At 40.6% G+C, this 27,353-nt stretch overlaps 1 protein-coding gene across 1 annotated transcript in view; it reads right to left on the reverse strand.

Annotated features, from left to right (window-relative positions):
- Positions 1-27,353, reverse strand: part of VWC2 (von Willebrand factor C domain containing 2) — a 606,745-nt gene that overhangs the window by 325,548 nt on the left and 253,844 nt on the right. Inside the window, exon 3 of the mRNA XM_040353321.1 lies at positions 25,834-25,963. Coding sequence (XP_040209255.1) covers positions 25,834-25,963 — 130 coding nt within the window. The remainder of the gene's footprint in view (positions 1-25,833; positions 25,964-27,353) is intronic.

Consider the following 27,353-nt stretch of genomic DNA (forward strand, 5'->3'; position numbering starts at 1 on the left):
CACCAGTTGAAAAAAAAAATTCTAACATATTTTATTAAACTAGAGAACAGATGGCATTGTTTTCTCAAATTAAGTATGCATCATTTTTAGCATTAACATGACAAAAAAGAATGAAGCAAACAAAAGCATTTTTGTGTGAATGATGAACAATATTTAACAAATAGGGCAACAAACACAACCAAGACAAGGAAGAGGACAGAGTTAATTTGCATTACATATGGTTGGCTAGTGAAAAATCAAAGGCTGACTGGGGTGAAAATAAATAAATACAATTTTAAGTAAACCCATGAATAAAAATTGAATATATGTCAGTTTATCAGTCCTTAAATGTGGTGGTTGCAGTAAATTTTCTGAAAAGACAAAATATATGTGTTAACTTTGCCAGAAATCTTGAGTCCCTCATTCTTCAATTCTTGTGCACTTAACTGATATGTATATATGTATACAAGCTGTGAACTACAAAGCAACACATCTCTCTGTAATAGAAACAAGGAGAGTGAGAGGTATTTGCAGTCCAAATGGCTAAAACCTAGTACACACGATAGGATTTATCCGCGGATACGGTCCTCCGGACCGTTTCCGCGGATAAATCCTCTGAGGATTTTGATCCGATGGAGTGTACACACCATCGGATCGAAATCCGCGCCGAATTCCCATCGCGATGACGTGTCGCGCCGTCGCCACGATGATGACGCGGCGACGTGCGCGACACTGTCATATAAGGAATTCCACACATCCGCTGGATCGTACACACCAGCGGATCTATCCGCTGAAACCGATCCGCGGATCAAATTCAGCGGATCGATCCTCTCGTGTGTACGGGGCCTAAGGGTGGAAATGCTGCACCTTCAAAGATACAGCACAGGAAGTGAACATTGTAACCCTAGGAAAGGAACTGTTTTCTTTTTAGAATCACTAAATGAAAATAAAGTTAAAAAGCCTGATCAAAGCTAATGCCGCGTACACATGATCGGTTCGTCTGATAAAAACGGTCCAATGGACCGTTTTCAGTGGACGAACCGATCGTGTGTGGGCCCCATCATTTTTTCCCCATCGGTGAAAAAACTTAGAACCTGTTTTAAAATGATCTGATGGTTAAAAAAAACGATAGAAAAAAACAATCATCTGTGGGCAAGTCCATTGGTTAAAAATCCATGCATGCTCAGAATCAAGTCAACGCATGCTCAGAAGCATTGAACTTCATTTTTCTCAGCACATTGTAGAGTTTTACGTCACCGTGTTCTGACACGATCGGATTTTTAACTGCAGACTGATGAAAGTCAGCTTCATCGGATATCTGATGAAAAAATCCATCGGTCCGTTTTCATCGGATGAACCGATCGTTTGTACGTGGCATAAGGCATCATGCACACTGTAGACACTTGTTTTACTGGTGTTTGACGCTTTCTTTTTTTTGCCCCTAAACACCCCTCTATTTGTGCCCATTCACACATAGGCATTCATAGGAGTTTAGAAGCAGAGGCGTTTAGAGGCAGCCAAAATCACATTCACGGGAGGAGCTTTTTGGGCAGAAAAAACACCTAGGCGCTTGAGAATTTTTTCATGTCAATGGCCAGAATAAATAAATATTCTGCTCAATGAAATAAACAAATGCCCAAATGCTTAACACGCCTAAACATGTTTTCAAAATTGTTGCTTAGGAGCCTTTTTGGATCTGTTTTTCTCCTGCTAGGAGAAAAACATTTCCAAAAGCCCCAGTGTGCGTGAAGCCTAAAAAAGCCACCTCATCTAAGAACTGGTAAGCTGCAACATATAAAACATTTGGTTTTGGATATACATACACTTTACAGTGGCATTGTATTTAGATTCTCTTGACAGCTACATTGTAGTGAAAGTGAAACTAAATGATAATCCCTCACTTTGGGTTGTCCCCAGAACAGTAATAGAGGGGATATCTTTTAATGGGGACAATAGTTTGGATGACCCTGGTGACACACTGGGATTCATTGACTTTGGAGGGATTTCCTCTCACTTCCTGTTTTGGATATGGGGCAGTAAGTGTTTCTTTCATTTTCGCCTGGTGATCTTTTTGTTCTTGAATTTACATATGCTTTAAATGACCAAGAGGTAGCATATAAAAGAAGCTCATTGTTAGGGTTTATATGCCCTTTAACTGAAATCCTTTGTGAACCTTGAAGTCAAAAAGTCTTCAGTTAGTAAAAAAAAACACGCACCTCGTCTGAAAGGAGTAAACGTTTGGTAAATGGGTACACAGCAATGTACAATAGTGCTCAACAATGTACATTTGTATCATCTTTTAGTAAGAGCAATATAACTTTCTGAATATAATATGTAATTTAATATAATGCAGTCTTCAAGTGAAAAATGTCTCAAAGATAACTTCTAGTAGTGTTTCCATTATTTGATTAAAACTGGAAATTACATTCTCTGACTTATATTATCATTTATCATGTACAGTGTTGCAAAGGCTTTTTCAAAATTACATAATCAAAACTTTAAACCCTCTCGAATTTGCAAATTTTCTATCTAAGAATATGGAAGTCCATTTACAACAGCTACAGGCTTATTGCAATTGATTTTAATTTCTTGAAGACACACTTTACAAAGTTTGCCTTTTAACTGCAATTGCTCTTTTAACCAGTTCATGAATGTGTATTTAAGAGTAAGTACACTTACCCTTAGTGTGCCTCTATCAGTTTAAGAAAAGCAAATATTTACCTGAAAAGCCTACCTGGCACTGGCAAACTTTTCCTCTAAATCCTTCCAGTTATGCCCCATGTCTTGGACACCATGCATAACAGTGAAAAACCCGTACCCTGCCTGGAGGGATTTTCTGCTAGAATGAAGTCCATGGCAGGCATATGCCAAAAGTGTATCAACAAACAAAATAGAGCTGAGGTTGGAGAATGATGCACTAAACAAATTGGCAGAGCAGGCATGCAAAGCATACAGAGCATATAAAAAGTATTGCTATAGTCAAATGATGGCTACAGCGCGGGCCTGAAAATCGGGGAGGACTTCAATAGATATCCTCCCCTTTGCACACGCAGGGCGCGCGCCTTGCTCTGTGATCACTGAGTCACTGAGACTTGGTGGATCACAGATCCGTATAAGGGGCTGGTCCCGGCCCCTTACCACGTGATCAGCTGTCAGCCAATGGCAGCTGATCACATGATGTAAACAAAGGATCGGTAATCATTTTTTTTCCTCCTCACGCTGACAGAGTGAGGAGAAAAAAAGCAGATCACTGGCTATTTTACAAGGGATAGCGGTCCCGAAGAGGAAGGAGGCACTTCTGCCTCCTCTTTGCCCAAAAATACCGCCTGCCAGTGCCACCTGCGATTGTCACCTGCGATTGTCACCTGCCAGTGCCCACTGTGCCACCTATCAATGCCTGCAGTGCCACCTATCAATGCCACAGTGCCACCTATCAATGCCCACAAGTGCCACCTATCAATGCCCACAAGTGCCACCTATCAATGCCCATCTGTGATGCCAATCAGTGCCACCTAGTAATGCTGCCTATCAGTGTAATCAATCAGTGCCCATTACTGCCACTCATCAGTGCTCATCACTGCCACTCATCAGTGCCCATAACTGCCACCTATCAGTGCCCCCTATCAATGCCACATATTAGTGCCACTTCTCAGTGCCCACCAGTGCCACATATCAATGCTCTTTAATGTCACCCATCAGTGCCACCTCTCAGTGCAGCCTATCAGTGCCCACCAGTGCTGCCTTATCGGTGCCCACCAGTGCCGCCTTATCGGTGCCCATCAGTGCCGCCTTATCGGTGCCCATCAATGCAGCCCATCGGTGCCCATCAGTGCAGCCCATTAGTACAGCCTCATCAGCATACATCAATGAAGGAAAAAAATTACCTGTTTGCAAAATTGTATAACAAAATATAAAAATATATATATATATTTTTTTTTAAAATCTGTCTTTTTATTATTTTTTTAACAAAAAAAAAAAAAACCACAGAGGTGATCAAATACCACCAAAAGAACACTCTATCTGTGGGAAAAAATGATAAAAATGTCATTTGGGTACAGTGTTGCATGACCGCGCAATTGTCATTCGAAGTGCGACAGCACTAAAAGCTGAAAATTGGTCTGGGCAGGAGGGGGGTTTAAGTGTCCAGTAATCAAGTGGTTAAAGGCACTATAAGCTGTCCTATCTGTACTTTGTGGTTTTCACCTACTGTATATAAGATGTGCATTGATCATGTACTCCTGTTTCACAGTGTCATTTGTTGGCCTATATGCATAGCCTATATCATGATATCTGGCAAAAGAGGATACCGACTTTGTAGTTAATATACAGTATGGCTTTGTTTGAGCAAATGTAATAGTTTTGATTACATTAAATGAAAAAGGTAAACAATATAAAAAAATATTGTTTTCCCTATATTTCTCACATTGGAAGATTTCTACACCTCCCTGAGCCCCAAATGCATGGTTATTAGAAATGGCCATTTTGAGGGTTTAGATGTAAGTTATTGGCATACAAAGGGTATAGGGGTCTGGGTACTGCTCTGTGGGACATATATCAATGATTTATTTTTTATTTTTGTAAAAAACACCATTTTAAAATGAGCAGTGATTTACTGATGCTTAAAGTGAAACAATAAAAATGAAAAATTGTATAAAAAGGTCAATATATATACACACATATAGAATAGATATAAATATAGACCAGGTAGCGCTTCAGCATATATATAAATATGTTTCATCTAATGGTGAAATTTGAAAAAGTTACGTCGTTTGCGTAAGTCGTCCGTGAATGGGGCTGGACGTCATTTACGTTCACGTCGAAACCAATGACGTCCTTGCGGCGTACTTTGGAGCAATGCACACTGGGAAATTCCACGGACGGCGCATGCGCCGCTCGGGAAAAACATCGATCACGTCGGGTCACAATACATTTACATAAAACACGCCCCCCTGATCCAAATTTTAATTAGGCGGGCTTACGCCGGACGATTTACGCTACGCCGCCGCAACTTACGGAGCAAGTGCTTTGAGAATACAGCACTTGCCCGTCTAAGTTGCGGAGGCGTAACGTAAATCGGATACGTTATGCCGCCGCATAGATACGCGGTTCTATGTGAATCTAGCCCTAAATGTGTAAAAGACGATCTCTGGCAGGTGTCTCCACTCACTCCCAATTGATCACAATGATCCCTATGGCTGTAGATTCTTCCCAGGCCAGTCCCTGATACCGGTGCGTACCGGCGCTTTGCACAGGAAAATCCAAGAGGCCACGCTACATCGGCAAACACGCCAGTACTGTCGCAAAGTTAGAAAACGTGCCAGCGTGAGAAAGTGTTACGCTTGACGCTACGTGCCATCTATAGACAACATAGAATAGGGATCATTGTGATCAATTGGGAGTAAGTGGAGACACCTGCCAAAGATCGTCTTTTACTTGCTAGCAGTTTTGAGCGCCCCCTGTCTTGCTATATTGTGGCAATCTCGCTTCCTTTCTCAGCGAGATTGACCACCTACGAGCCCCGTCACGGGAGCCAGCGCCGAGCTGGCTCGCCGCGGTGGGAAAAAGCCGTCATACAAGTGACGGTGATCCGACTTGGATTCCCGCCAATTCTAGCCACGGCGTTTGGTATGAATCATGAGGGGGAACTCCACGCCAAATTTTAAATAAAAAAACGGCATGGGTTCCCCCCCAGGGGCATACCAGGCCCTTAGGTCTGGTATGGATTGTAAGGAGAACCCCCCTACGCTGAAAAAACGGCGTGAGGGTTCCCCCACAATCCATACCAGACCCGTTTCCAAGCACGCCACCCGGTCGGTCAGGAAGGGAGTGGGTATGAGCGAGCCCCCCCCCCCTCCTGAGCCGTACCAGGCCGCATGCCCTCAACATGGGGGGGTGCTCTGGGGCAGGGGGGCGCCCTGCGGCCCCCCCACCCCCCAAAGCACCCTGTCCCCATGTTGATAAGGACAGGACCTTTTCCCGACAATCCTGGCCGTTGGTTGTCGCGGTCTGCGGGTGGGGGCTTATTGGAATCTGGGAGCCCCCTTTAATAAGGGGGCCCCCAGATACCAGCCCTCCACCCTAGATGAATGAATATGGGGTACATTGTACCCCTACCCATTGACCTGGAATAAAAATGTCAATAAAATAAACACACAACACAGGGTTTTAAAATAATTTATTAGTCAGCTCCGGGAGTCTTCTCCGCTCTCCGGGGGGTCTTCTCCATTCTCCAAGTGGTCTTCTTCTATCTTCTCCGCTGTCGCCTCGGAGCTCCCTGGTTCTTCTCCCGCTCGCTCTCCGGTACCTTCTTCTGGGCTGGCCGCTGCTATCTTCTTTTTAGCTCAATTACTAGCGGCGGTGCAAGCCCGCTCTTCTTTGCCGTCTTCTGCCTTCTTATTTTCTTCCGATGTTGACGCGACGCTTCTTCCCGCTGTAATGCCGGGTGCGCGGTACCCGGAACATGATGGGACCCCACCTGTCCTGTGGGGTCCTAGCAGCTTTGGTGGCCCACCTCCCCTTGCCCACCTAATTATAGTGGTGGGCTAGCTGCCTCACAGGGTTCCGGTCGTGGTACTGTTTATAATCAGGGCCTTCACCCCAATGTGACGCAAAGATGTAGGGACAATTATGTGGTTCATTATGCAGGCAACTTCGAACCCGAGTATAATGTTTTGACTCACAATAGTTTTCTCCCTTTGGGCAATTTTGATAACTCTGATGTTAGTGAGTATTTTCCTAACTCTATGCCCAATGGTGGTCAGGTCCAAACTTCAGGACCGTATGAATTTGACTACTCAGGTAGTCAGAATCAGTCAACCAATTACCCTCAGCAGAATTGGGTTTTTCCCCGAGCAGGACAGGGGGTCAAAAGGTTGGCAGAACTAAAAGAGGGGTCAGAGGGGGGAGACATAGGAAGTCCAAAAAGGTCCAAAACATAACAGGGACCGGTATTTTTAATTTAAGTTCTCATGTTTTGTCCAGTTCTTAATTGAGTGTTCTGGATAGGGGTTTGAAATATGCACCACCTAGGAATATTAGTAAATTCAGGACCTATATGGATATACACAAATTTGTCCGCAAGTTAAATATCCAGCGACATCTGTCATCTAACCCTTTCAATCCCTCCAAAACTACAGCCTTGAATTATGTTCACTCTGGCCTGGCTAATGCCTCTACATACAATCCCCCAGGCCACTTACCTGCTGCTTTAAGAGTTTTTAGAGACTTGACCCTTAAGGATTTAGACAATTTAAATGTAAAGAAGGTTAGAAGCAAACAAAATATAGAGAAAGGTATTAAATCATTATGTGACAACAAAAACCTTGTTATCCCTTCTGCCGACAAGGGGGGTGGGATTGTGGTTTTAAACAAAGATGATTACTTATTTGAGATGCAAAGATTTTAGGATACTTACACCCGTCTCCCTCTCAACCCTGGTGATAAATACAAGAAGGCCTTGCTCAAAATTGTTAATAAAGGCTTTCGCCTTAACATTTTGAACACCAAGGAGAGAGCCTTTTTGGTCCCCAAGGCTCCTAGAGTACCTATTGTGTACTATCTCCCCAAAGTACATAAAAACCCTATTTGCCCCCCGGGACGTCCCATAGTTAGTGGGATTGATTCCATTACGTCCCGGGTGGGCAAATATATCGATTTTTTCCTGCAACCTCTGGTTAAGAGTATGCCTTCCTTTGTAAAGGACACCAGACATGTCATTAATTTACTATCTGACATACAACCTTCTGCTGATTTGTGGTTGATAACTGCAGACGTTACGTCATTATATACAGTTATTCCCCATAGTCTGGGATTGGAGGCAGTCTCCCATTTCCTTGAAAGGGATTTGGGACTTCCAGCTATCCAAATCTCTTTTATTATGGAATTATTACAGTATGCTGCCTCCCACAACTTTTTCTGGCATGATGGCCATTATTACAGGCAAGATAGAGGAGTCGCTATGGGGGCTAAATACGCCCCCAGCTTGGCAAATCTGTTTATGGCCAAGTGGGAGGAGGATGTCGTCGATGTGGTCTCTAGGCCCCAGGTTGTGCTGTGGGCCAGCTACATTGAGGACATCCTCCTCCTATGGAATGGTCCCGAGGAGGATCTCTCTCGATTTATGACATTCCTTAACGCTAATGATAGGGGTATTGTCATTAGCTATGAAGCCAGCAAAGAAAACATCAATTTTTTGGATTTAGTCATTGGTGTGGAAAATGGAAAGTTTGTCACGTCGACATACTTCAAAACCACTGACAGGAACTCCTTTATACCACAAGATAGCTGTCATCACGCCACTTGGCTTAAGGCGGTACCCAAGGGCCAATTTCTCCGTCTGAGGAGAAATTGCAGTGATCACGATACTTTTCTCAGACAGGCAAATGTTTTGACTGAGCGCTTTGTGGAGAAGGGGTATTGTCGGGATTCACTTTTGGGAACATTGGAGATGGTAATCAACACCAATGGAGATGATCTACTTAAAAGTAAACCTAATAATGTTGTCACTAGTGGATTCAAAAGTCCTTTTGTCACTGACTTTTCTTGCCAGCATGCTAGTGTGAAGCACATTATGTCTAAACACTGGCATGTTCTAAAAAGTGATAGGGTTCTGAATACCATCCTACCAGACAAACCTCAGGTGGTGTTTAGGGGCTCATCATCTTTGAGGAACAAATTGGCACCGAATGTAATCAACCCACCTGGGATTCAATCCATGTTTCTATCTGGACTTGTGTTTTTTTTTAAATGTGGTCGTTGCCAGGTTTGTACCATTAACACAGGTACCCCTAAAAAAAACATCAGTTTTCGTTCCAGCTGTACATAAAAAAACTACCAGATAGAATCATTCATCACATGCTCTACCATGGGGGTTGTTTATTTGCTTAAATGCCCTTGTGGGCTACAATATGTAGGCAGGACTAAACGCCCTCTACATATTCGTTTGAATGAACATCTGGCCAATATATACAGTGGTTTTCCTTGGGTCTTTAGCAATAGCATAGAAACCTCCCCTCTCCTTTTGTCTTTTATTCCCTCATCAGTGGTAGGCTCATAAAGAATTAATGAACAGAGGCAATCCTCATAGTGTAAATCCGTACACTTTATTTAAAATTGCACTAAGCGGTCATCTTATATATGTCAAAGAAATGGGGTTTAGGGATGTTGGCGCTGCTTATGCTTGTTGGTAAATATCCACGAAATGTCCTATGTATTGTAAATTATTTGTAGGGGAACTTCAAAATGCTAGGAGAGACCAATAGGGATGGGTCTCCTAGACCTGTGCGTTATGGTAGCCTAACGTCCAGGTGCTGCCCCCTGTTAATGCTTGTAATCAACACTGGTGACCCAATAATCTGTTGGTTCTCCCAGTGGGAATATTACATTTATATCCAAAGGGTGGGAAAGTAGCCAATAAAATTAAATTTCTGAGTTTACAACGTCCTGTATATTTGGTCTGTTTCTAATAGTTAATTCTAATTGTATTGAAAGGGAATAATTTCGTTGATTCCGATGTGTAGCCTCAAAATACAGTGTGCAATGGATGCACAAATCCAGATAATGGATACAGGATATAAGACCTCCACAATTATTATAGAATGAGAAAAAATAATAAATGTGTTAAATGATTAGGTGTCCCCCGTGGCACCGTGCAATGAGTGATATTGCAAAACTAAACCCTTGTTAAAATAAGTGAATGGGCTTGATACAAAAGTATAAATAACAAAAATATTAAAGATGCATAGTCCAGGACCCTGTGCAGGTAAGAGGGGTAGGTGTGTTTTAAAAGCTCCCGTGTAGATCTGCCCTATCAAAGAGCGTGTATAAAAAAGTAGGTGTCAGGAAAAAATAAATTAAAATAAAAAGGAAATTAACAGCAATAATTATAACCAACAGTATAAGTCGTCGGGTAATGAGCAAAATTATGTACAAACCAACAATATATTAATATATATATGTGCCGTCCCTAAATAGGGTTGTGAGAAAAAATGTATGTATCTTTTCGAGATATATAGTAACTAAGTAGTGAAATTCCAAATATATTGGAGAGATTGCATCAATAAATAAAGAGTGATATAAACCGTCCAGGCAAGACCATATAAAAATAAAAAATAAATAAAAATAAAAATAAACAATCTGGGAACCCTCACTGGGTAGTTGCTATAAGTTCTCTTAGTTAATCAATGTCTCATGAACTACAATGTGGAAACAATGTATCACTGATGACAGAATGCATGTAGAAAAAGCAAAATAGTGACTTCATGTGATTTTCTTCCTGATGCTTTTTGGCGTGACTTTTGTGCTCCCCCTGTTGTGTCCCCACTCACCAGATGTTGGCACCCCTAAGGGCAAAAGGCAATGGTGGTGGTACCTCGTCGTCAGTTGTTGCGCTGGTTGTTATTTATATAGCGTAGGAAAATTCCTTCTCACCTCTCCAGAGGGGGGGGGGAGAAAATCCAATCAGCTTCCAGGTGTCCAGAGGATGGCAATCACAAAAGAAAAAAAGAAGGAATCCACATAGTGTGACACTGTGTTTTGCAAGTAAAAAGACCACCGTCTTTATTTAAAAATATATAACTATGTATCTTCTCTGCTGGTTACAGGTGGTTTAAACAATCCAAGCACCAATCCCAAACATACATGGGTTAACTACAGGTGTCAGCAGGGCATGGTTTGGAAAACCGTATCCCAACGAAGATAATGCAAAGATAAAAATAAAAAAGTAAAAAAAGGGACCGTTCAAGGAACAAAATTACATAAATAAAAAAGGTTAAAAAAATGATGATTAACCTTTTTTATTTATGTAATTTTGTTCCTTGAACGGTCCCTTTTTTTACTTTTTTATTTTTATCTTTGCATTATCTTCGTTGGGATACGGTTTTCCAAACCATGCCCTGCTGACACCTGTAGTTAACCCATGTATGTTTGGGATTGGTGCTTGGATTGTTTAAACCACCTGTAACCAGCAGAGAAGATACATAGTTATATATTTTTAAATAAAGACGGTGGTCTTTTTACTTCAAAACACAGTGTCACACTATGTGGATTCCTTCTTTTTTTCTTTTGTGAATGCCATCCTCTGGACACCTGGAAGCTGATTGGATTTTCTCCCCCCCCCCCCTCTGGAGAGGTGAGAAGGAATTTTCCTACGCTATATAAATAACAACCAGCGCAACAACTGACGACGAGGTACCACCACCATTGCCTTTTGCCCTTAGGGGTGCCAACATCTGGTGAGTGGGGACACAACAGGGGGAGCACAAAAGTCACGCCAAAAAGCATCAGGAAGAAAATCACATGAAGTCACTATTTTGCTTTTTCTACATGCATTCTGTCATCAGTGATACATTGTTTCCACATTGTAGTTCATGAGACATTGATTAACTAAGAGAACTTATAGCAACTACCCAGTGAGGGTTCCCAGATTGTTTATTTTTATTTTTATTTATTTTTTTATTTTTATATGGTCTTGCCTGGACGGTTTATATCACTCTTTATTTATTGATGCAATCTCTCCAATATATTTGGAATTTCACTACTTAGTTACTATATATCTCGAAAAGATACATACATTTTTTCTCACAACCCTATTTAGGGACGGCACATATATATATTAATATATTGTTGGTTTGTACATAATTTTGCTCATTACCCGACGACTTATACTGTTGGTTATAATTATTGCTGTTAATTTCCTTTTTATTTTAATTTATTTTTTCCTGACACCTACTTTTTTATACACGCTCTTTGATAGGGCAGATCTACACGGGAGCTTTTAAAACACACCTACCCCTCTTACCTGCACAGGGTCCTGGACTATGCATCTTTAATATTTTTGTTATTTATACTTTTGTATCAAGCCCATTCACTTATTTTAACAAGGGTTTAGTTTTGCAATATCACTCATTGCACGGTGCCACGGGGGACACCTAATCATTTAACACATTTATTATTTTTTCTCATTCTATAATAATTGTGGAGGTCTTATATCCTGTATCCATTATCTGGATTTGTGCATCCATTGCACACTGTATTTTGAGGCTACACATCGGAATCAACGAAATTATTCCCTTTCAATACAATTAGAATTAACTATTAGAAACAGACCAAATATACAGGACGTTGTAAACTCAGAAATTAAATTTTATTGGCTACTTTCCCACCCTTTGGATATAAATGTAATATTCCCACTGGGAGAACCAACAGATTATTGGGTCACCAGTGTTGATTACAAGCATTAACAGGGGGCAGCACCTGGACGTTAGGCTACCATAACGCACAGGTCTAGGAGACCCATCCCTATTGGTCTCTCCTAGCATTTTGAAGTTCCCCTACAAATAATTTACAATACATAGGACATTTCGTGGATATTTACCAACAAGCATAAGCAGCGCCAACATCCCTAAACCCCATTTCTTTGCCAATTCCAGGTCTCTTTGAGGCTTGTCAGGGAGGCAGCAGCTTAATATTATTCCTAAGCGCGGATCCTTTCCCCTTAATATCATATATATGTCGTTAGCATTTACCAAGCAACTGGACTGCAACTGTGAGCGGACATCTTGGGAGTATATTTAGTGGTTATCGGAACCTCCGTAGATACTATTTACTAAGCAAACTTATGGCTAATACAAGCAGCCTACTGAAGTGTGTCATTAGTAACATTAATATTACTTGACATCAATGTACGCTAATTAAACACACTATCCATTATCAAGAGGCCGATAAACTGACGGCGGTCATCTTAATGTTTAACTAGTCCTAGCCTGGTAACCGTAGGGCTTGATTGTTTGTAAAATACATAGAACATCAAACACATAAAAAGGGAAGAAACAAATCCACTAAACAAAAAATTCTTACACAAAGTAACTATAAACAAAAGTAGGTATAGGTAATCAACATAGGCCCTGATTCACAGAGAGCGGTCGCACATTACGCCGCCATAGCGCAAACCAATGTACGCCACGCCGACGCAGCGCAGAGAGGCAAGCATGGAATTCAGGAAGCCAGTGCTCCCCATGCTGTGTCGGCGTGGTGTAGGTTTCGAAAGCGCAGGCCGGCGTAGGTGGAAGTGGACTTGACCCATGCAAACCCATGCAAATGAGGCGTGACCCCATGCAAATGATGGTCCGAGCGCCAGACAAGTACGTTTAACGAACTGCCCATGCGCCGTGACGTGAACGCATCACCATGCGCATGCTCACAACCACGTTGGAACAACTGCCTAAGATACGCCGGATCACTGCGTACGCCATGAACGTAACCTACGCCCAGCCAGACACACGTCCAACGTAAAATACGCCGCTTGGCCGACTTGTGTTCCCTGGTGCAGACCTTTGCATGTCTGCTGCTGGGTTACACCTCCTTTATGGGGCTTAACTTTACCCCGGACGTACAACTTACGCGCACCTCTCATAGCCTGTGTCGGGCGCATGCAGGTTCGTGAATCGCTGTATTTCCCTCATTTACATATTTGAATGACTAATCAATGGAAGCTGCACCATGCTCCCAGCCTAAATGTGCGCCCACTCTACACCGGCGTAAGCAAGATACGTCAGCGAGTTGTAGCCTGGTTTTAGGCGCATCTCTGTTTGTGGGTCTTGCACACAGATACAACGGCACACATTTGCACTTATGTCGGCTTAATTTGTTATACGTCGGCATAAGTGCTTTGTGAATCCGGGCCATAGTCTCTGCAGAGGTTTTGATAACCACTAAGGATTCTTTTAAGATGGCTATTTATGGTTGCAGTCTGGGTCCTTGGTAGCCACATGTATAAGATCGCCACTTATAGATCCATCCTGGTTGCTTAGTAATCGTGTGTGTAAACAGCGTTTATGGTGGTAAGATGATCTATAATGATATATTTAAGATGGCCACTGATTGCTATGGTCCAGTTGCCTTATAACCACATGGTATATATAGAGATGGGTGAGGCAAGTTTTCACCACTTCAGATGATGTCACATTGACAAAAAAGGTGGAGCTTCTTATGTTATTGTGTCACTTCCGGTTCAGGTCTGTGGAATGCTGGGTATCCCGGACACAGTGTTTTATATGCTCCATACTTCCTGCATGATTGTAAGTGCAGGTTTTAAATACATTTAAAAAAAATATATTTGGATTTACTCTATGAGGATTGACTCTGTCCATCTACTCTGCATGAGCCTACCACTGATGAGGGTGTAGAAGAAAGGAGAAGGGAGGAATCTATGCTATTGCTAAAGAACCATGGTGTATATTCACAGTGCCTTCTAATCCCCTGAGGGGTAATTAATTCTGGTGAGTGCGGTGTGCTGGAGGGGGGGCATGAGTGGAAGCACTTTTCACACAATAAGGATACAGCATGTTCAAATGCACTTGTTAAAGAACACCAGATGCACCGTTTTCAAAGACTCTTTATGTTGTTTATGGTTTTTCAGATGTTGTTTACTAATATAGATTATGTATCTTTTTTTCACATTTCTGTGAATATTGCTGGTACCCCTAAGGAGGGTAATGCGTTACAGTACATAGAAAAGGGGAGATTTTTCTGTCTGTCTGGGGTTTTCATTTTGTTTTTTTCTTGTTTCTTCTTTTTTGTTTTAGTATTTTTCTATACTTACTCCAAGAGGACTACTGAGGGGGAGGTGGTTTACAGTTCTGATACCTTTACACACACCTCATTTATTGCAAATCACATATCAAGGTGTTCACATGCCACAACCAAGAAAGGTGCATTATAAATGATCACATTGTTTGAGATTCAATTTTAGCAGGATACTGGCAGCGCCACACCAATATCAATTTCAACAGTGCAGGACAAGGCAGTTTAAGTCAGCAATATGGAAAACATATTGCTTTTACTAGGTGCAGCTTCCACAATTCAGTTCCCTTTTAAGACCTTACTCTGTTCAGGTGTGTGCCTCAGTTCACAAAAAGGATGTTGTAGAACTAGAAAGAGTGCAGAGAAGGGAACCTAAATTAGTAAATGATTTGGAAGACAACATTTGAGAAATGATTAACTAAATAAAGCCATTCATACTTGAGGGGAATTGATTAACGGGTATCACCCTAATAAACACATAAATGCTCCATATAATAAACTTAATGGAAAGCTGTGTACTTTAAGGCCACCTCACAGGATACAAATACACTCTTTGCACATAAGCAAAAAGATGTCTAACCTTCATATCTGGAAAAGTTTGTGTCTGTGCTTGTCTGCTGCCTGCCCTGACCTCTGGGCCGCAACCTGGTTCCAGCCTGCTGCAATTTCATCCCTACCATCAGGGGCTCTGGTGAAAAAGCATGATGGGGCTTAGACTCTGCACCTTGAGGAACCGCAAGTTGGCGATCTACAAGGGCTTCCTATCACAGACACCTGACAGGATTCAATTATTTTATTTTTTTGGAAGGGGGTGTCAACGTGGTAGATGTGTCCTTTTTAAGCCTTTGTCCAGCCATCTATGTACCTTAAAAAATATTCAGACATGTAAAAAAAAAAAATCTAATTGTGACTCTCTTAATTCGATGATAGGGTACAAAAACTGTTTCAGCACAGAATGCAAGTTTGTATAGGGTGAAAATGCTCTAAAATCATAGGGCCAGATTCACGTAGAATCGCGGCGGCGTAACGTATCGTAGATACGTTACACAGCCGCAAGTTTTCATCGCAAGTGCCTGATTCACAAAGCACTTGCGAGAAAACTTACGCCGGCGGCCTCCGGCGTAAGCCCGCGTAATTCAAAGTGGCGTGTGCCATTTAAATTAGGCACGCTCCCGCGCCGGACCTACTGTGCATGCTCCCTTTTGAATTTCCCGCCGTGCTTTGCGCGAAGTGACGTAATTTTTTCGAACGGCGACGTGCGTAGCGTACTTCCGTATTCCCGGACATCTTACGCAAGAAGGAACATTTTTTAAATTTCGACGCGGGAACGACGGCCATACTTTATACAGCACATACGTGTGCTGTGTAAAGTTAGGGCACCTAAAACGACGACTAACTTTGCGACGGTAAACTAGACTAGCAGCAACATAGCGAACGCGAAAAACCGTTGTGGATCACCGTAACTACTAATTTGCATACCCGACGCTGGTTTACGACGCAAACTCCACCCAGCAGCAGCCGCGGTATTGCATGCTAAGATCCAACAGTGTAAAACAATTACACCTGTCGGATCTAAGGGCTATCTATGCGTAACTGATTCTATGAATCAGTCGCATAGATACTCTGAGAGATACGACGGAGTATCTGAGATATTCCGTCGTATCTCTGCTGTGAATCTGGCGCATAATTACTTAACTAGAACATGAACACTTGGTTAAGCCAAAGCAAAACTTGTTTTTGGCCTTTGCAAAGTCACACAATGAAAGATGCAGTTACAGAGTACTTCAAAGTATATACAGCTCTACTTTGAAACTGAGAAACTGAATATATAATTTTCCCAAAAGGGCAGGATATTCAAGATTTTCTTCCTTTTAAACAGGTATTGAGGATATTCTTTAATTATGTCATTCTTTTAAGAGCGCCAATCTGTAACAACACTTTCTCAAAAATAGATAAATGTATTTGATAATTTTAGATATTTCTGCCTTTAAAGTATTTGCTGTTTCATGCCAGCATGTCATAGTCAACAGTGCCAACAGCCAATTATCATTGGTGACACTTCTGTTTTTTCCAAGCACGTTGTCCTTGAGAAGATTACTTTGAACGTAATTGTATGTTGTAATCACACTTATACATTTATACTACATAATAATTGATTGGTGTAATAAAACAAAATGCAATTGTACAAAACGAGGTTTGCAGGATACAGTCTAGGAGCCTATCTTGCAAATTGTACTAAAAAGTGTGTAATTTTTATAGGCGATGCAAAATGTGTTTTCATTAAGTACCGTAATCAGTTATTATTTGTATTAAAAACAAAGATATCTGCAGGAATTTCTTACAGGATTTCTTACAGGAATCATCACAGGTCTGTGTAGGACGCATTAAGTTAATTTCATGGATAGATATTTAATGTGTTGTGTACATTGTTATAATAATAATAATAATAATAATAATCAGAACATTGATTTTAAACATTATGCTCTCTGAAAAAAATGATCTGTTAGATGTACAATGTGTTAGAGGTGAGAACTGTTGCACAGTATCAAAACTAAAAATCTAGTGTAGCGGGTGCCCCACCCTGTCAACCGTGACCTGACCAAGCTGGCTGAGGTTCTTCTGTGAAGGAGAGAATGCTTATCAGAATATGCAGGGGATTTCTCCCCTTCCCTTTTTTCTTCTTACACAGATACACAGGGCTGCTCACTCTGCATCCTTCTCTGTGTTCCTAGGAAGAGAGCCAATTACATGAACAATTACAGAAGCAAATCAGAAGGACTTTAACAAGCAGCATCTGCAAATAATACTAGGATATATAGTCCCATCTAAAATGGTCACATACTGTAGCTTTCTATGGAGACAGAACTACAAGAGCCAGCCTGCTCTGGGGGAAATGGAACTAGAAACTCCATCTTGCTGATCTGAGTAGATGGTCAGACTCCACGAGGCAGAGGAAGAGATTATACCTAGGGGAGAGGTGCTGTTTCCCAGGTCAGTCCACCGCAGGACATCCAGCCTGAGAGAGGGGATCCCAGGTGCATATCCAGATGCACCAGTTGGGTCCCTAGAAGAGACTGCCTGTTCAAGGATGTTCATTTGGGCCTTGACTGCAAGATTGGGAGAGAATGTTGATTTGAATACAGCGTTTGTAGTTGGGCCTGTGGTGTTAGGAGACAGAAGAGAGAGGTCTGACATAAAGAGGGTCAGTCTTCTGCTGTCCTCCTGCCTGAACTCAAAGAGCCAAACTTAAGTAGAAGTAATCAATCCGATATAAAGTTTCATATTGTGATTTATTTGACATTTAAGTGTGCTCTGCTCTTGGGGACATTCTCAGGTTTGGAATCCATTGAAAGCAGCCTTAATATAGTAATGAGGTATATTGCTCTTAATCTCAGTTATTGCTCTTTAGTTGATTACTTTAATACTTTACTTTAATATATATATATATATATATATATATATATATATATATATATATATATATATATATACATAGGCACTGTTTGGCATAAAATATGGGAAATGTTATCTGGGGAAGATATAAATATAGGGTGCATAGCTACCCTAGAACAAGAACTGTATCACTTGCAGGGTCACCAGCTAAAAATACGGGAAAACATTCCTAAACTACTTTCTGACCATGCTATAGCCAAAAGATGGCTACAGCCCAGTTGCCAATTCTGGTAAGGTGTCCATTGATGTCCTTTCAGAATCTCGCCTCCCGCACGCCAATTGGGGCACACATCTAGGCGCTTCTTGACCACTATGTCCTTTAGACACAGCTGATGACAGATCACAGTAAAGGACCAATCAAATCAGCCCTTTACCATGTGATCAGCTGTGTCCAATCAGCAGTCCTTTCTCCACATGCTGTGTCTGTGTGAGACCATTGACCTGCAGCCTTATTGACTTACGCTCTGTACTATCTTAGGACATGTAAGTGTACTGTGTGTGCATATATATATATATATATATATATATATATATATATATATATATATTCATATATGGCAATGTAAAATTAGAAAGACATGTCTACAACATATGTTTATACTATTTTTGAGGATGTATATTACTATATATTTTTGTTTTGTTTACACAGTGTCTTGAAAATGTATTCATATCCCTTGACATTTTCCACATTTTGTCATGGTACAACCAAAAATATAAATGTATTTTATTGGGATTTTATTGTGATAGACAAACACAAAGTGGCACATAATTGTGAAGTAGATGGAAAATAATAAATGGTTTTCAATACTTTGTATAACCACCTTTCGCTGCAATTACAGCTGCAAGTCTTTTTGCGGATGTCTCTACCAGTTTTGCACATCTAGAGAGGGCCATTTTTTCCTTTTTTTCTGTGAAAAATAGCTCAAGCTCTGTCAGATTGAGCTATTTTGAACAACAATTTTTAAGTATTGCCACATATTCTCAATTGGATTCTTTTAGCTATGGCTTTCTTCTTGCCACTTTTCCATAAAGACCAGATTTGTGGAGTGTGCGGCTAATAATTGTCCAGTGGACAGATTCTCATAACCTGAGCTGTGAATCTCTGCATGAGCCTCTTGACTGCTTCTCTTATTAATGCTCTCCTTGCCCAGCCTGTCAGTTTAGGTGGACGACCATGTTTTGGTATGTTTGCAGTTGTGCCATACGCGTTCAATTTTTGGATGATGGATTGAACAGTGCTTTGATGATGGATTGAACAGTGCTTTGTGAGATAGTCAAAGTTTATTTTTGTTATAACCTAACCCTGCTTTAATCGTCTCCACAACTTTATCCCTGACCTGTCTGATGGGTTCCTTGACCTTCGTGATGCTGTTTGTTCACGAAGGTTCTCTAACCCCAGTGGACTCTATTTACTAATTAGGTAACTTCCAAAGGCAATTGGTTCCACTAGATTTTAATTAGGGGTATCAGAGTAAAGGAGGCTGAATACAAATGCACGCCACACTTTTCAGATAGTTATTTATATTTATAAAAAATGTGGAAAACCATTAATAATTTTCCTTCCACCTTAGAATTATGTGTTACTTTGTGTTGGTCTATCACATAAAATCCCAATAAAACAACATTTACGTTTTTGTTTGTAACATGACAAAATTTGGAAAATTTCAAGGGGTATAAATACTTTTTCAAGGCACTGTAGAACAATTATCCTGCTTCTTTCTATCAAACCCCTCAAGAAGGAATCTTTATTTTGAAATGTGTTGGTGTTTCATGATTTACAGCAGTTTTCGTCCAGCTGTAATACCTATGGGGGCAGATTCACAGAGCAAGTACGCCGGCGCATCTACTGATACGCCGGCGTACTTTAAAATTTCCCGTGTCGTATCTTTAGTTTGAATCCTCAAACCAAGATACGATAGCATCTGGGTAAGATCTGACAGGCGTATGGCTTCGTACGCCTTTGGATCGCAGATGCAATACTTCGGCGTCCGCTGGGTGGAGTTTGCGTAGTTTTCCGCGTCGGGTATGCAAATGAGCTTTTTCCAACGATCCACGAACGTACGCGCGGTCGTCGCATTCTCTTACGTAGTCTGTAGTTGGCTTTTTCTGGCGTATAGTTAAAGCTGCTATTTTGTGGCGTATAGATAGACTTGCCATGTTAAAGTATGGCCGTCGTTCCCACATCAAAAATTTTTTTTTTTTTCTTAACTCGTCCGTGAATAGGGATGGACGTAAGTCACGTCTAAGTTAAAAAAAATGACGTTGTTGCGACTTCATTTAGCGCAATGCACAGCGGGAAATTTAGGAACGAAGCATGCGCATTTCATTCAGCGCGGGGACGCGCATCATTTAAATGAAACCCGCCCCCAACCCGCCCAATTTCAAATACGCCGCCAGAAAAACACTACGCCGCCGTAACTTACGCCGCAAATTCTTCCTGGATTCAAATTTACGACAGGTAAGATACGGCGGCATAGCGTATCTCTGATACGCTGCGCCTGTCCAATTGTATGTGAATCTGCCCCATGGTTCTTTTTAAATGCACACCAGTCTTTTCTTGTTGTATGTGCGTTTTTAAAATGTTATAATAAATTTGTTATATTTTTTATATGTATATATATATTTCTGTTTATACATGACTTTACTTTTTTTTCTTTGGGCCAATATAATCCCATTATAATGGGGGATTTTTCTTGCGTATTTCTATTAGGGACGATGGCCCATGCCTATTTCAACCATACCCCCTCACCTCTATGTAACCCTATGTACCAATCTAGCATTAATGTACTTCTTTTTCAAAAATAGAACAGCTTTCTATTCATTCTACACACGCTTACCTCACTCTCTTTATGGCTGTTTAAAAAACAAAATCTTTTACTTCTGCATTACTTCCTGGACATGACACAGGAAGTAGTTGACCAGCTGAGGGTAGATGATGAAGGGTGTGTGCTAATGAGATCAGCTGGTCAACTCCTTGCTGTGTCATGACCAAAATTCTGTCAAGGAAGTAAGGCAGAAGTAATGGATAAGTGTTTTTGAATGGCGACAAAGAGAGCGAGGTAAGTGTGTGTAGAATAAATGGAAAGCTGTTTTATTGCATTATTGTCTGTGATTATTATTGTCATTATTATTATTATTATTATTATTATTATTATTATTATTATTATTATTATTATTATTATTGTCTTATTGGAAAAGAAGTACATTTTATTGGTACATGGGGAGCTGATATTTAGAGAAAAAAAAGGTGAACTAGCCTTTAAGCCCAAACATGACATCTACAGTATTAAACCTTACAGCTGTACCATTAAGACTTCTAGCAGTAATCTATATAGTCTTTAGAAGCACTTTATAATCACACTGAAGCCCAGAAACATGTAATGGCTATCATAAAAGGTATGATTTACAATTGCTCTTCTCAGGTACCACATGACTCTGATACACCAGACCAGACTCACGCTACATTGAAACAGACACTGTCTATACCAAAGACCAGGAAACAAATTAAGTACTATCACTTTTATTTCCTATTTTACTCTAATAATATATATTTTCTAATGTTTTTTTCTGTAAATATTTAAAATTCACAGGTTTCTTGCCTTTTTGTTAAAATATATAAAAAAAATCGTTAAGACTTATTTCTAATGCCATAAACCAAAACTTAAAGAATTCCTGTCTCACACTACTTTTGATTGCTCCTGATATGCGAGAGAGGCTTCAACGGTTAGTTCTTATAACTTTTTGATGTTTTCTGGACTCCTACTGTGACTTTTCCTGTTTACTTGATGCATACAAGTTGTTGTATCCTTAGATAGTAATGGTCTGATCGAGAGTCTAGGCTCGTTTGGCTTGCTAGGTATTTCCAAAGTGATTCTATTTTATCTCTCTCTCTCTTCATAATGTATTTCATATATGTTTCACTGGACATCTGTGTTTTTACTGCTTAATTTTTGTACGGGGGGCGGACTCTCTCCTCCCAGCACAGTCTGAACCCATGAGGGGTGCTGGGGGGCGGGGGGTGAGTCTGTCCACCTCTGCTGATAAGGGTTGTTTTAGTTTGGCCCACTTGGGAGCCTGTTTGATGTCTTCCTTTTTGACATACGATCTGTTATTTATTGCACTGCTGTGCTTAATGCTTCATGACAGTTTTACCTGTATTGTCATTGTTATTCTTTTATGGATATTTCAATAAAAAACGATGAAAATAAGAATTCCTGTCTCTTTAACCACTTAAACCCCAGACATTTTGTAGCTAAAAGACCAGGCCACTTTTTGCAATTCGGCACTGCGTCGCTTTAACTGACAATTGCACGGTCGTGCCACATGGCTCCCAAACAAAATTGGTGTCCTTTTTTCCCACAAATAGAGCTTTCTTTTGGTGGTATTTGATTACCTCTGTGGTTTTTATTTTTTGCGCTATAAACAAAAGTAGAGCGTCAATTTTCTTAAATAAATATCCCCAAAAATATATAAAAAATATATAAAAAAAACTATTTTTCCCTCAGTTTAGGCCGATACGTATTCTTCTACATATTTTTGGTAAAAAAATTGCAATAAGCGTGCCCTAGTGTGTGATTCTTACTGTAGGGGGGCGTGGCCTGGTGTGACACGTCACTGATCGTCATTCCCTATGACAGGGAACAGACGATCACTGCCACTGCCACTAGAAAGAACGGGGAATGGTTTGTTTACACTTACCTCTCCCCGTTCTTTAGCTCTGTGACCCAATCACGGGACACCGGTGATGATCGGGTCTGCGGGTCCCGTTGGTGTGGTCACGGAGCACAGGACCGGGTCACGAGCGTGCCGCCGGCGGCGTTGGCGCCCCACGGCTGGGCTCTTAGAGGCAACTTACCTGTACATGCTTTTGCCCAGCCATGCCGCTCTGCCGACGTAAATCGACGTGCGGCAGGCCTTAAGCGGTTAAAGAGCACTGCTTTATTTTAAACTTTTTCATAATGCTGTCTGGCCTAGCTGTGTATGTTACAAATGTTTTTTAAAAGTCAGTCAATGTTTTCGGTTCACATTTTCTTTGAAAGATGTGGTGGCAGCTGTTGTTAAGGGTTAACTTTAGAGTTAAAATGTGAAAAAGAATTTGCGCAAAAGAAAATTGAAATGTGATATTTGGGTCACTGCTGCTCTCTAAGCGGTATGAACATGCAGTGAGGGTTGATTCTAAAAGAGCTTCACTTACCCCTATCAAATCCAATAAATAAACTCACTAAGTAAATACAAAATACAATGTGCGTCCACGATGAGATAAGTGAAAAATAAAAAAATGACATGTTTATAAAGTGCATAGCCATAAAAGCACTTCACAACAATGCATGAAAAAAGTCCATCATACTGTAAAGCGATCCAAATCTTCAAAGTGCAACTTTGCATAAGGTCATCAGTTGACTGTCCCTTTAAGTAAATACTTCACAAGTGCTCTGTGTATTCAAAAATGCCTGGAGAGAAGTCCACCATCTGTGTCTCCACCAGGGTATGCACTCACCTACAAGAGTTTACTGAGGTGGGTCACATTGGCTTTAATGAGAAGCTTCTCTCATAAATTAAACTACGGTCCAAGGAACCTCGATCCACTCACCCATATAAATATGAAATGAAGACCATGGGAACATCATAGTATATCACCTCTTATTTATTAAGAACCCATAAACCCATAAAATCATAAAATCAAATGCACTAACAAGGATCGAGCCCTTCCCGGCACTAGAATAATCTACCAATGTCAATGTACAGCACCACCGCTCTGGTATGCTCTAGAGCCGGAGTATTCTGCAACTCATGGTAGTCCCTGCCCCTATGCGTTTTGTCGGAACCCGGGGCATCATCAGGAAGCGTGGCCACCACCATCTCTTCCGCCATTTCATATGCTGTCAATTGCCCTCACTTTGGAGGGCGATCCCCACAAGGACTGGAAATACTAATAAATAAATTTAAATAATTTTAAAATTATTGGCACATTATTTAACATAATGCCAATTGTGTATAAAATGAAAAAATCCATTAAAATAAATATAAATACAATAAAAATCTTGAGTAAAAAAAAATAAAATAAAAAATAATAATAATAATAATAATAATAATAATATATATATATATATATATATATATATATATATATATATATATATATATATATATATATATATATATATATATATATATATATATATATATATATATACTCTAAACCATGGAATATGTCTCTTGTATATATTGTATAATCACTCAGCTGGCATAAAAAAAACTAACAGGGGGCAGCTCTTAGAATCAATCCTTAACTACAGGGTAACTGACTCAAAAGAATATTGCTTTCAGTCTGCTGGCCTTATATTGTTTCACAAACTACCAAATGTCTGTGCAGTGTGAAGATGAGCAGACCATTGTCACCTACAGGTAGTGCATTGCTCACAAATTGATGGCAGGGGCTAGGATCTGACCTTGCATTCATCATTCCTTCCATCTCTCTTATCACTAACAACTTCTTAAAGCGGGGGTTCACCCTATTAAAAAAAAAATTCTACCATTACATTCGGCATCGTAGCGCGAGCTACAGTATGCCGGTCTTACATTTTTTATCCCCGTACTCACTGTGCTATGGCTCATTGAAGATTCCGGGGAATGGGCGTTCCTATGGTGAGAGAAGGTGATTGACGGCCGGCCCTGGCACGTCACGCTTCTCCGGAAATAGCCGAAATAGGCTTGGCTCTTCACGGCGCCTGCGCATAGCCTGTGCGCAGGCGCTGTGAAGAGCCGAGACCTACTCCGGCTGTCTTCGGGGAGCGTGACGTGCCAGAGCCGGCCGTCAATCATCCTCCCTCTCCATAGGCACGCCCATTCCCCGCGGGAGTCGGATTCTTCAATGATCGATAGCACAGTGAGTACGGGGATTAAAAATTTAAGACCGGCATACCGTAGCTCGCGCTACGATGCCGAATGTAATGGTATAATGATGTGAAGGAGGGTGAACCACCGCTTTAAGCAACTGTTTGAAGGTTTCTGGTCAAATGGAAAAGCAACATATCTTAAAATAAGCATATATTGAAATCATTAAATATGAGGCATCTTTTTACCTTACAAAGGAAAAACAGCTAATATGCAAACTCAATTTCCATCTTTGCAAGCTATGTGCCAGGGCATGCTATTTCCACTGCATCATGCCAAATGACAACATAAATCACTTTTAGAAAAAGGATGCTCAGTAGAGAACTATTCAATACAATGGAATATAAAGCTACATACATAGGAATATCTCAGGGAGAGCAAACCCCTTATTTTACTTTACCAAGCAGAGAATTATAGTAATAAGCTTTCTTACCTGATCGTTTTTTTTTTATTATTATTATTGTACACAATATATTAATAAAATATATATACAAAACTTGCATTTATAAACGTATACACCTAAAAAAAACTACCCCTTATTAAATGCTACATAGAGATGTATTAGCAGGACCTCATTAATATAAATCATAACTTTATAGCTTTAATCCTTTACTCAGTTTTGCACAGTATTACTCTTATGCTCACCCATCAGGCTAATTCTAACAGCAATGATAATAAAAAATTATAAATGCTACATAAAGCTCACTGACTGATACTTTAAATTCTATTGTGCTCATATTTCCCTCTGCAACATAATAAAATCAAGCATGAAGAATTACTTGATAGGATAAATTATATGACAACAGTAACAAAATAAATTACTGTTATGCACATTCAATGATTTTGTATTCCAAAGTTTATTCTAACATTGCTGAAATTAAAAAAATCCTTTGTCATTCATTAATGGAATACTGAATTTCATTTTACCATGTTTGCAGATTGGACAACATTGATCTGGCTCATACACAGGATCCACACACTCAGTCTGAGGGCATGCTGACACAGTGCACATAACTTCACCATTGGAATCGCAGCGACATTTCTCACATGGAGAAACCTGAAACAGAAATCAAAAGTTTTAATGTTGACACATGCATTATTATACTGTATAGTTTGTTCACAAATAGACCTTAGGGGAAACATACTTTAAAAATACAAGGTTTTCATGCTAGTTTTCTGCCTGTTGATCCAAAGATTTCAATATTTTACTGAAGTCTGAGACAGCAAGGTCAATTTGAAAAGGTTGGGGCAATTGGCTATATGAACGATTTATCTATCTACAGGCATCGTTTAACCGTTTCCTATTAGGCTATAGCACATAAACAGCTGGACAGAAACAGCACTGATGCAGGTGGATGTACCCATATGTCCCCTGGCATCCACCGCTTGTTCAGGCTCCCTGGGAGCACACAACAGTGCAGTCTCTACAGCAGAACACATGAATTACTGTACTGGGCCTTGGTATCATGTGATGGCTGTAGGCAGGAATCAAATGGACAGTAGTAAATAATATGTAATTTCCTTGGGTCATTGTTAACTACAATCACAGAAATTACATAATACAGGGCCATTCACAGCAGCCCTGTACCATGTGATAGCTGTGGCAAATCACATATACCACAGTATTCCTCAATGGCTGCAGAAATGTAGCCAGAGAGAGTGACAAAGTATTGCTCTGACAGCCATCATGGTTGTAAAAGCAATTACAGTGTAAAAAAAAATCATGATCACTCCTTCAGAGTAGCTCAGTGTCACTATAGTGACACTGTACTGCTTGGGTGACAGTATGTAAAAAATAATAATAATAATCCACTCAAAGTTTCCCTACCGGTTACAGTGTCTATGATCACTGCCACACCAGTTATAGTGTTCCTGATCATCACAACACCAGTTACGGTGATTGTGATCACTGCCACACTAATTACAGTGTCTGTGATTATTGCCACTAGCTATGGTGTCCACAATCATCGTCACACCAGGTATGGTGTCCGTGATCACTACCACACCAGTTAAAGTGTCCTTGATCACCCCTACATCACTCATATTGTCCCTAGTCACTGCCACCCACTCACAGTGTTGCTAATCATTGCTGCACTACTCACATCGTCCGTGATCACCACCACACCTGTCATATAGTCCCTCATTACTGCCACACCACATATTTTGTCTCTGATCACTGCCACACCAGTTAAAGTGTACCTAAGCACCACCACACTAGATATATTGTCCCTAATCACCGCCACACCAGTAACAATGTCCCTCATCACCACCACAGCAACCATATTGTCCGTGATCACCACCACACAGTGGTGTATGTGGTGACTGGCGATTTTTCCACACAGGCAAGACAGCCTAGGACGACCTCAGGATTAGTAGGCCCCAGACAGGATTCTGGGCCTATTGGAAGAGCTTGCAGTAACGTGGTCTGGAAGGCCACGAGGTAAGAA

The sequence above is a fragment of the Rana temporaria genome, chromosome 5 (genome assembly GCF_905171775.1).
Source record: "Rana temporaria chromosome 5, aRanTem1.1, whole genome shotgun sequence".
NCBI lineage: Eukaryota > Metazoa > Chordata > Amphibia > Anura > Ranidae > Rana > Rana temporaria.